Source organism: Heptranchias perlo, chromosome 18 (assembly GCF_035084215.1).
Source record: "Heptranchias perlo isolate sHepPer1 chromosome 18, sHepPer1.hap1, whole genome shotgun sequence".
In the NCBI taxonomy this organism is placed as follows: domain Eukaryota; kingdom Metazoa; phylum Chordata; class Chondrichthyes; order Hexanchiformes; family Hexanchidae; genus Heptranchias; species Heptranchias perlo.
In genome coordinates, this window is record NC_090342.1 from 42758322 (window position 1) to 42770381 (window position 12060).

General features: G+C 41.9%; 1 protein-coding gene across 3 annotated transcripts in view; it reads right to left on the minus strand.

Moving 5' to 3' along the window:
• The window catches only part of cadps2 (Ca++-dependent secretion activator 2), a 603629-nt gene that overhangs the window by 130745 nt on the left and 460824 nt on the right, over window positions 1-12060 (minus strand). For all 3 annotated transcript variants that reach the window (XM_067999803.1, XM_067999802.1, XM_067999801.1), the window contains exon 17: window positions 459-562. In XM_067999803.1, the coding sequence (XP_067855904.1) occupies window positions 459-562 (104 nt within the window). The remainder of the gene's footprint in view (window positions 1-458; window positions 563-12060) is intronic.

Here is a 12060-nt window from a genome sequence, read left to right on the forward strand (position 1 = left end):
GAAACACAGAGGCAAGGGGGTGAATTAATGCATGAGTCAGTCATTTTAATAGTAGTGATAAGAATTGCTGGATTCAAATCAAACTGAGAAACCATAACTTGTAATATGAGTGCCATTAATACTCTGAATAAGTTAACTTGTTCCTAGCTACTACTGCAGTTAGTCAGGATAGGGGGTAGATTTTCAACTCGCCACATGGGTATCGAACTGGCGCTGTGGATTGGCCGGCCTTTATAGAAACCGTCCAATTTTTATTTTAGTTGAAATCAATGGAAATGAAAATTTGCCGATCTGTAGACAGTTTTACACTCGAGCAGCGAGTTGAAAATCTAGCCCATGGTGTCAAAGGACTTTTTCTAAAATAGAAATTGTGTCAGGTATTAGCAAGATTTAGATAACAAATGTTTAGTGTTCTTGTTAATGACATATCTGTTTTGTTGAGAAAAAATAAACCTCACCTCTGAATGGTGGTCCTCATTTTGCTGAAGTACCTCAATGCACAGTTCTGCCAGCCGAATCACATCTTCCAGTCTTCTGGCAGGAGTTCCCTGGCTTAAGGTCTCTGTTGTCATCAAATGAAAAGAACTTCAACACATCTGTTTATGGATATTAGGTATATGGTGTTACATGCACAAGCGAGCAAAAACTTCAGTATAAAACTGCACAAGCAACAACTTACTGACGTATCATGGTAATATTTTAATTTGCCTGAAAATACAAAGAATATTATTAGCAAAATGTTGCTTGTTTATTTGGGTGTGTGCCAGAAAATTGAACAGATTTCCCACTTAACCTACAATGGCAATACTTCAGTGGCAATGAAGAATTCAATATTGTGCAGGCCCCTTACATTCTTCCAATGCTTTGTTGGAAGCTAACATTTTAGGACCAAAGGAAATATAAAGGTACTTGGCCACCATCCTATATGTCATACTCTACCTATCAAGGACAGGAAGCAGCAACAACAGCCGGGAAATTCCTGATCGTGTGCAAGTCACCGGGAAGTGGATGGAAGCGCTTCCGCTGCCTGCATTCCCATGGTTGTTTACTCCTGATTTTCGGGATTGCATAGATTACCTTCTCTGTGCGAGCTCTCACACACAGTGGATCGATTCTTGGCTACAACATGAGGGAAGGGGTTTGCAAAACTCCTGCACATTGCAAGCTTCTCACCCATGAACTGCCAGATGCTTCACTGGAGCTTATACTAGATGAAGGGAGGTGAAAAGAGGGCTGCCTTCTTTGGCACTGAAGGGCACCTTCCTTGGCAAGTAACAGTCACGCCAGACAATTGCCAGGCAATGACCACCTCCCCTAGACATTCAATGACATTACATTGCTCCTATTTTCTATGTTTCTATGTTTAAACATTCACTCCCTTCACCACCAGTGCACTGTGGCTGCAGTGTGTACCATCCACAGGATGTACTGTAACAACTCGCCAAGGCTTCTTCGACAGCACCTCCCAAACCCACGACCTCTATCACCTAGAAGGACAAGCGCAGCAGGCCCGTTCCCCTCCAAGTCACACACCATCCCGACTTGGAAATATTATCGCTGTTCCTTCATCGTCGCTGGGTCAAAATCCTGGAACTCCCTACCCAACAGCACTTTGGGAGAACCTTCACCACACGGACTGCAGCGGTTCAAGAAGGTGGCTCACCACTACCTTCTCGAGGGCAATTAGGAATGGGCAATAAATGCTGACCTTGCCCCCGATGCCCACATCCCAAGAATGAATAAAATAAAATAATAAATAGGGCTGAAAAGGAAAGGCTTGGTCTGCAAGGAGGGTTTAGCTTAGCCTTCGAATAAGTCTGGCATTGGTGGTTGTCTTAAAAAGAAAACACTGTGGCTACTGCCTGGATGGTAAGCGCTGACCTGCAAGATATGGTGTTGGTGGTCAGTGACCAGCTAGACATTGATAAGAGTCAAACCACTATCTGTTCATGTCAGCCATAGCATTGTGCCTAGTGGTCTGAATGGTCACAAGTATTATCAATGATACCCTGTACCTTGGGAAGTCTAGCAGTATAGTGAAACTGAGCAGCTGTATGCTGTTGCCATTAAGAGAGAAAGGAAAGGGAATTGTTGGCCCTGCTGAACAGTGTATCAGTTTCTTGCTTGATACACCTATGGACAGCAAATTGGCTGACACTGCTGATGTCCCTTTCTCCAGCCTGGAAAGAATCAGGCAAAAAAGTTACGGGCTGTGGTCCTCTTGACTGCCACTGGCAATGTTGTCCCTATGGTGCAGGTTGGCTGCAGGTCTCCTTGAAGCAGATCGCAAAGTTCTATAACTGCATCCTGGGTGAATCAAAGCATATGAAGACAGTTCCGTTATTGCCAGCTGTGTCTGGGCCTACAGATACAGTTGCTGTTACATTGGCGAGTGCAGCTAGTTTGTCATTGGTACCATCTGATCTCCCCAGCATCCATTCTTTGCTCCTCTGCATCTTTTTCTATTAAATCCAATATGAAGCAGCAATGAGATAAATCCCCATAGCGTACAAGTTTGTGGCAGCAAAAAGGAATGAGGAATGCAGCTTTGAGGGATCTGCTCAAAACACACTGACTGGCCTTCAATGCCCATTTAAAATGGGCAAGTTTTAGTGCACTGCATGTGTGGTGGAGGAATCCAGAAAAGTCACAGGCTCCTCTATTATGCAGCAGTTAGAATGAGATTTGAACTGCTAATGCTGCTCTTACACATTCCGTATGGACGAACAGGTCAGAAATTTAAAGTTTTAGAACGAGTGGAAAGGACGTCAGTTGAGATATCGCATTTTTCAATCCCTTGCACACACATTTCTCACTGACAAAAGCACTTTTTACTCACAGGAACTTCCAGGCTAATATAACAAATGTTCATCATAAAAGGCTCGATTCTCACTTCTATCAAAAGGCTTTTCCATAAATGAATAACTGGATGTTGCACTCTACTCATTTGTGCCCCCACTCTCCCTCCTCCCCACCACACTAAAAAATCTGTTGTGCCTTCAGATTTTTGTTAGCACATGGTCCCAGGAACAACAGAATATTAAAGTCGAATCCTAAATGCACAGGACCATCTCCTAGTACACCCGGCTATCATTATCTTTAATTTCCCATTTATACTTTACCACTCCTCTACCATTTTTATTTGGTCCCATTTACTGCCATGTAGCCTCCATCGGTTGGAAGCAAAGGACATTCTGGGTCTGAAATGTCTTTGCTGTATCACTGCTTCAGTATGTTGGGAGTGATTCTTTCAATGCTTCAGTATGTTGGGAGTGATTCTTTCAATGCTTCAGTATGTTGGGAGTGATTCTTTCAATGCTTCAGTATGTTGGGAGTGATTCTTTCAATGCTTCAGTATGTTGGGAGTGATTCTTTCAATGCTTCAGTATGTTGGGAGTGATTCTTTCAATGCTTCTGTATTTTGGGAGTGATTCTTTCAATGCTTCAGTGTGTTGGGAGTGATGCTTTCAATGTTTCTGTATGTTGGGAGTGATTCTTTCAATGCTTCTGTGTGTTGGGAGTGATTCTTTCAATGTTTCTGTATTTTGGGAGTGATTCTTTCAATGCTTTATCCATCTCCCCCTCCCAAGGCATTCTGGTATTGCACGGTGTTCCATCTAGTAGCCCTGTTCAGAGCTGGTGAATCGTACCGAGCTTCAGGCAAGCCTGAACATCAAGAATTCCAAACTGCTGTCAAATCTACATTGCAGTGTCTTGGTTCCTCTTCAGCTGGCAGGGTAGACACATGAATCACCTACTCCTCTACCACTCCAAAAGCCACTGCAATTGTTTGATCAGCCAATGGGAGGCATGCAGACTGAGAGATGAGAGAAACACAACCTTCCCACCCACTTTATACCTCCACAAACTTACAAAGGTCATCCCACATTGAGGAATCTGAGCTTCAGGTAATGGAAAAACTTAGTAGTTCCTTATCCAGCAATGTCAACTGAGTGGTTTTATCAGTACATTACTGGAAAACATCACCCACCATCAGCTTTGTTCACAAGCCTGTAATATTTACACTGCAGTGTGGGAAATAAGAACAGGAGCAGACCATTCAGCCCCTTGATCCTGCTTAATTAGATTAGATCATGGTTAATTTGTACCTCAACTCCATTTAGCTGCCGTAGCTCCTTATCCCTTGATACCTTTACCAAACAAAAATCAATCAATCTCAGCCTTGAAAACTCCAATTGACCCGGCATCCACAGCCTTTAAGGTGAGAGTTCCCGGATTTCCATTACGCTTTGTGTGAAAAATGCTTCCCGATTTCCCTCCTAAATGACCTAGCTCTCAATTTAAGATGAAGTCCCCCTCGTTCTTAATTCTCCCACCAGAGGAAATAGTTTCTCTGTATCTAGCCTATCGAATCCTTTTATCATTTTAAATACCTCGATCAGATCACCCCTTAATCTTCTATACTCAAGGGAAATGAATTTCCAAAGGAGCTGCTAGGAAAGCTGAAGCATTTTTAATAAAGTGTGCTCTGAATATCTGTTTCTGACAGGTTTGAATCCATGATTAGATGAGCTAAACAAATATTGTCTCATTAAAATATCTAGCTCTAGTTATATAATGATCATTAACCTTTTGACGGTGTAAGGAATCTGTCTCCATTTATACTTCTTAGGACTATAACAGAATCTCTGCACATTGTCCAAAAGCCTCACAGAACTGGAATTTTCCAGTTCATTGTATTTAGAGAATATTTTTTAACCCTTTAAGGCCTACAATTCAATAATATATAAAAGCAAACTTTTTTTTCTGCTTTTGATGTCCCCATCTATCTACAATTCCCTCAGAGGGGACGTGGAGAGGCCCTATTACCAAGCCTCTGCCATTGATACTATCTAACTGGCTACCTAGAGACACTCAAGTGGCCATGGATCACTTACTTGCGTTTTCCCTTCTTTATTGAGGGACTCACCTCACCTCTAACTTGGAACCTTTGCTGATCGTTTAGCTATTTCAGAATTGCAATTTCTAACGTACACTATCACTACTGATGCATCAGATTTTCACTTCAGTACCGTATTCAACATCCTTTATAGATAATGGAAATCAAAAACTACCTGCTACAATCGTCAAGACCATTCGTGTTAAGGCAAAATGGATTCAAACTAAAAATGACAAACAGAATTGCCATGCAAGAGGATTAACACACAGCAGCATGCATTAAATATATCAGACATTCCAAGTGCATCAACCCAACATGCAGTCTATCCCTGCGATGCCTCCATTTAGCTATTCAAGTACACAGCATTCTACCAATGTAATGAAAGGTCAAGTGACAAGGCTGAATTAAATCTGCAAAACTAGGAGGAAAAAGGTCAATATTTTTTTTCATAGTAAGGAATAACATTCCCCTTTTCAAACTAGGAATCTCAATGTTCTGTCAGAATTACAGCAGGAGCCAGGTTTTACTGGAGTGCCCAAGAGCAATCCAAACATTCACACTGACCTGCAGTTAATGGGGCTTGTGTTCGGTGAATTGTTAGTACGGCATTTTTAGAACCAATGTAACACACAACTTAATGCAAGTGTAGAATTGTTCATGTTATCATCCCTTGAAACAGTTAAATAACATTTTAAAATGACCTCGGGACTGTACAATCAATCTTTTATATCCATCTTTTTTTTTCTCTTTCATATGATGTGCATTTCCAACATGTTTTGCTTTATTGTAAATTTCTACTGACTGTTAGGATCTATTTTTTTTGTGGCTACTCCTCCCTCTCTTCCTCGCCGTTGTTAGAAGATGATGAGCCATGATGTGCTTGTTGCACTGATTCCCACTAGTTGATTATTAGCTTTTATTCGGCAAAGAGATTTATGCACTGTGGTTATCTACAAATAGAACTCAATGTATTGAAAAGGCTAAAACAGGGTGGGCAAGTTTTGCAAGACTCCACTCCTGGCATGGAGGCTTGCTGGATTGGGTGATGGTCTCAGAATTGGACCCTATAGTATTAGAGTCCTATCACTGACTCACGCTCCTGCCTAGTGAGGTTCCATATAGCCAGCCTTGTCTCGCCTCGCAAAATTAGTCTTAGTGCAAACAAGAAATTGTTCTGTTGCCTGTGCAATGTTCTGGAAAGCCAATTAGCTTTCCATTCCATGTGCTTTTGTTCACAGTGATTTTTGTGGACTATATTTTGCTTATATATGTACAGGGAAGAGTGCTTTACATTCCCCTCTACTTTTTGAATAAACTGACTAAACAGAGAAAAACATATCCCAAGACTCTGAGCCAGCCTGAGCACTGCTTATTCCAATACTGTTCATGCTTTGAGATGTTTAACAATGTGATATGTCCCTTTTTCCGTGCAAGTGTTGCTTTTTTCTTTCCTTTCTTATTGTTAATACTCTCTGTAGCTCTTTATATCTGGCGTATTTAGTCCTCAGGCTCTTAGCATAGCTATTCCAAGTCAGTAAGAGACACCTAGTCACAGTGCATCAATCCCACTGCTAAAAAGTCACAAAGAAACCATTAGTGTGAGCAATGAAATAAGCACTGACCTTGGTTATAAAGTACGATGAGTAATGCTATGCTCCCAAAAGGCACATTCTAGCGAGAGTGTTACATATTTGACACTTACCTCCATTTTAGCATCATTAGCAACAGGTTTAAAATCCAATTATCTCTGCTCATTGCAAGCTTGGTAACACTAACCTTTAAAAAAAAATCTAGTTCCCAGAAATACTTTTCAATGGAAGATTGGGAGAGCGGAGCCCTCTTTGGGTCGATTCTTATGCACCAGAGAAAAAAAGCTCATTTTAAACAGAAATTGATTTTAACAGATCTCCCTGAGATTTTGTTGTCATAAATAAAACTAAAGAAACAGCAGAGTGGACAGCCTTGACACATGCCTCGCAAAAAATGTGGCTTTCTGCCACAAAATGGGATATGAAGAAAGCCACTGGGTGCAGAATCATGGACATGCAGAAGCCACGCAAATCAACCACACAATAACACCAACTGCACAGTCAACGGCTGCCGGACACATGAAAGAAGCAATTACAGTACTTGTGTTCTGTTTAGAAATTCCACTTTGCTTCAGATCGGACACACTCGTCTGCTTTTTGGCTGGCAGAAGCTGCCATGGAGGCTGTTTAGACTTGGGTGACTGCACTGTGATATTCAGGCGCAGATGATTTTTTTTTAATATATAAAAAAAGGGAGAGAGAGAGAGAACAAACAATAACCATGTAATAGAATAATGAAGAGGCTGATGCAAAGGCAAGCAGTGAGGCATAAACACACAATATCTTAAAAAGAATGCACTTTGCTGAGTTGTACTAAAGCCACTGGCTCCAGGCATCCACAGCAGTTCAATTAACAGCCCCGGCAATATAATGGAGTGTTGGTAAAAGGGCACTTTGAATAGATATATTCATGGAAATTTGAGTCTCAATATAGCTGTTCAATTATTGTGAATACTTCAGACACAAGCACAGACAAAATAATAAAAAAAAAGCATTTAAATGTGCAAATGGATGACCCTTACAGAACAACAGGCAAGCTAGAGAACATTACAAGGCTGCAGCACAATTCAAAAGGTGCAGCTGAAACGATAAACTGTGACAGCGAGGCTCAAGTGGTTGATCAACCTTGGAATAAGTACAAAGGTAATGTTACTTTCCAATATTACTCAATATATTCCACAAGACTGCAGCGTGAGTCACACGATAGAATACCGCTGCTGTCTGAGCTGTGTGACGCAGATGAGATGCCTGCCAAAGGGGGAAATATTTCTCAGCATGATGTATATATACATATATATACACACATCTTACCTTGTGATACGAACAGGATTACACATACCTTGAAGTTTAATACATTCCACCCTAACTATTAGATTATGTGAAATCTATGCAAAATTACTTGGACCCAATGTAAAATGATGATGGGGCTGTGAAGTTTCCCTAAGAGTGCCACTGGACGAAAGTATGTGGACTCCATAATAGACTTTTAGAATGGTTTTAATTGCCACTTTGGGTTCTGTAGCCATATTATATACAGAAAATGGTTTTACTATATTTTTCTAAGAAGGATTCATTTTTGAAGTTTGACTGTAATTTGCAGCCATTTTGTCATGGAATAGGGGGGTGATTTTAAACCCCAAGAATGGGTGGGTTGGGGGTGGGTCGGAGTTGAAAATAGTAATTTTTTGGGTCGCGACCACAACCCGGCTTTATTTCCGGGTTTAACTTCAGCGTGTAAAAGTGCATTCCCAGTGGGAAGCCTGTAAAGTCCAAAAATTTTGCGGTTGCAACCAACCTGAGGCATCACAATGTATTTTCACTCCCAGGATTTCTTACGTGGCGAGTTCTCTATCTCAACTGGAAATCTTGGGGAGGGAAAAATCAGAGAGCAAGTCAATCAGGGCCAGTCTCAAGCACCATCTACTGGCCATTATAAATTGAAAAGAGCAAAGGTCTAGAGGCAGATCAAATGCCCATTCTCTGTTGGGGAGGTTGAATGGTGCAGGGCAGTCTGAAGAGTGGGGAGAAGTAAATATATCTATATTTTTAAAGGAGGAGTAAAAAAAAAATTGATTTATAACAAAAAGGTAAAACAAAATACAAAATAAGTGGAAAAAAAACTTACACTAAGCCAAAGTTTCACCTTTTCAGGCGAGTTAGTTACATTATTTACTCTACTCTTTGTGTGCATTTATTTGCACAAAACAAACACTGTTCAATGTAACTAATTACTGTCCAGCAACTAATGAGAGAGATTCTTTCATTTTGAAAACACTGGAAGTGTACAAGCAGGAAGGTGTGGTTCCAGAGTATTGATCCGATGATGGGCAACATCCTATGGATCTTCAGCCTGCTTTCAGTATATCCTATATTTTGGAATTCCAAGTCCAAATGAGGATATTATTTCCTTCCAAATAACATTAGAGTACTATCTTAGCAATTTAACCATTGTGATTCCTCTCATAGCTGCAGCACCATCTGAAGATTAACGCGGATTTTCAAACTAGTGTCACTGTGTTACGTCTTTTCTGTAAAGACTCAAAAATCAATTTAAACGTAAACTTACTTTTAACATGACTTTTTTTTCCCAAAGATCATTCTCTTTGGTAGTAATATTATTGAGGGATCTGTCTTAACTGCTACCAAGAAGGCTATAGATCTCACTGTAAAGCACCTGACCCTTTAGATTTAGACCTTTGTACTTGCCTACAACCAGAAGTTCCTCAAATACCTGCTAACAATGCTAACATTTATCAATTTTAAGTTACTTCAAAAATTACTGTTGATATATTTCAAAGTGTGAACAATAAAGGAATGCTAATATAACATTCTTAATAGAGTTATACAGCTAGTCCTGTTACACCACTGATAATAATTTGCATTGCTTCTGGTTTTACGATCTACATAAACACATCAGGCGCTAAATTGGGCCGTGTCGCGCCCGTTGTTTCGGTGCTGCACAGATTCTCCAACATCCAAGATGGCATCTTGGCTGCGCACACACGTTTCCAGCGTGACGTGCGCCGGACGCCATCTTGGTATAGGAGCTAACGTGTGCACAAATACCGAACGCCGGAAGCATGTAAAGTAAGGAGAAAATGGATACAATCTGTGTGCAACGCTGATTTAAAGTGATAGACACCATTTTGGGACCTAACGCTCAACTCAACGCACAGTCTTAACCCCGACCATCTGAACGTGTCTTAGAGTGCCTAGAGGACCCCCCCATCAGCACTATTTGAAGGGACCATGCAGGATTTACAGGTTAATGGCTGGATTATTGCTTCTGGCTGTCGAGACATTTGTAACTGTTTTTGGAGGTCTCCTAGATTTGAATACTAGGACTAGGGGACATAGGCTAACATTTAGAGCCAGGACGTGCAGGAGTGAAGTTAGGAAACGCTGCTACACGCAAAGGGTGGGAGAAGTTTGGAACACTCTTTCGAACGCAAACGACAATTGGTTCTAGCTCAATTGTGAATTCTAAATCTGGGATTAATAGATTTCTGTGAACCAAGCGTATTAAGGGATATGAGGCTAAGGCAGGTATATGGAGTGAGGTCACAGGTCCAACATGATCTCAGTGAATGGCGGAACAGGCTCGAGGGGCTAAATGCCACAGCCACTTGCTGCCTTCCGATATGCACCACCTTCTCCTGCAAGAAAGCGGGTCGCATGTCTGGGTGATGTGCCTGTATTGGTTGAATAGCTGCCAGTGTTTGTGTCAGTGAGTTGTGCCTGAGAGTTCTGGGTGGGCAGCTTGCAACAGTGTTAATGTGTAAGGGTGAGAGGAAGCATCTGATTGAAAGAGTTGAGTACTGATGGAAAGAGTTTGTTGGTATGTGGGTGATCGGGGTGTAGTGCGTGGAGCAGTGGATGCGGCTAGTGGTGTAGTTGGTAGGAGACGCCACTTGACAGTTGACCTCAGTCACCTTGACCACTCGTGTCAAAGCATTGAACTTCTTCCTGCACTGCATCCATGTTTCATGATGTTGTGCATCTAGCATTGACCTAGCATTGACTTCGTCCCCCGCTGCCTCCCACTGCCTTTTGGGTATATGTTTGGAGGGCCTCTTGCCCCCACCCCACCCCCCAACCCTGCGGATATAGGATGTCCCTCCTTCTGACCACCTCTGGCACCAAGGCCTCTAGTGCATCAGCAGAGAATCTTGGAGCACGCACTCTCGCAGGCCTGGTACAAATTCAGATCGGCAGATTGGTGAGGTCTAGCATGCAGATTTTAGGATGTGGGATTTAGTAGTGGGCAACCTTTATTCAATGTTTTAACATAACTCATCAGTTTGTCAACATAGGGATAGGAGCTGCATCTGTGTTTTGCATGTGTGATGTCTGATCTCCGTTCAGACTACAGACTGTTATTTTCAGCAAATCACAGGTACCAGCTACCTTTAAGAGATTTTTAAGGAACAGCCTGCCTTTAAGAGATTGGAGCTCCCCCTGCTAGTGGAAAGTGTGAACTGCATTGAATCCTCGTTCAACGTTGATTTGGAACGCTGCTTGCTGGTAAGTCCTCAGGCCTGACAAAAGTCTCGCCCTGCCTGCGCAGGGGCCTTTAGGCGCGGGGCAATAGATTGCGCTACCCCCGCCCAATAATAGGCCCCATCCAATTTTCTTTCCCCCATTGTTTTCTATTTCCCTATTGAATCGGTAATCTGTTCATTTCCTTTTTGAATGGTTTAGCTGAGTCTGCATTCATTGTAGGGTTGACACCTAACCAGGCCAACATGAAAATGTCAGCCATATAATCCCACAAAAGACACAGTATCATTTAGTTTATTAAGTAGCCCACAAGTAAGAAAACATAAATATTGTGTAAGCCTAGATAATTGAGTGTCAGTAGACCATTCGTCTGCAAAGAGCATCACAGCCAAGCCAATTCTTGTCCTCACCCAACATCCACACACTTCATTGGATATAGGAACCATGGCAAATTTTTCCCCTTCCTAGGCTAAGGCCAATTATAGTGACCTAACTGCTGCCTGGCTGAGATCAGCCTACTTAGCATGGATCGAGAAGCAAACCTGGGAATGCCCCTGGTCTCAATGTCTTGGTACCACACCACATGATGCAGTTATACACTACGTCCCGTCCACTCACCACCCCCCACTCGCTCTCATTTTTTAAATTTTGCTTTTCCTTCCCAACTCTGTCCCATTTTTCATGTCCTACCCTGAGGGTGCTGAAGTATAGGAACATAGGAACAGGAGTAGGCCATTCAGCCCCTCATGCCCGTTCTGCCATTTGATAAGATCATGGCTGATCTGTGATCTAACTCCATATACCTGCCTTTGGCCCATATCCCTTAATACCTTTGGTTGCCAAAAAGCTATCTATCTCAGATTTAAATTTAGCAATTGAGCTAGTATCAATTGCCGTTTGCGGAAGAGAGTTCCAAACTTCTACCACCCTTTGTGTGTAGAAATGTTTTCTAATCTCACTCCTGAAAGGTCTGGCTCTAATTTTTAGACTGTGCCCCCTATTCCTAGAATCCCCAACCAGCAGAAATAGTTTCTCTCTATCCACCCTATCTGTTCCCCTTAATATCTGATA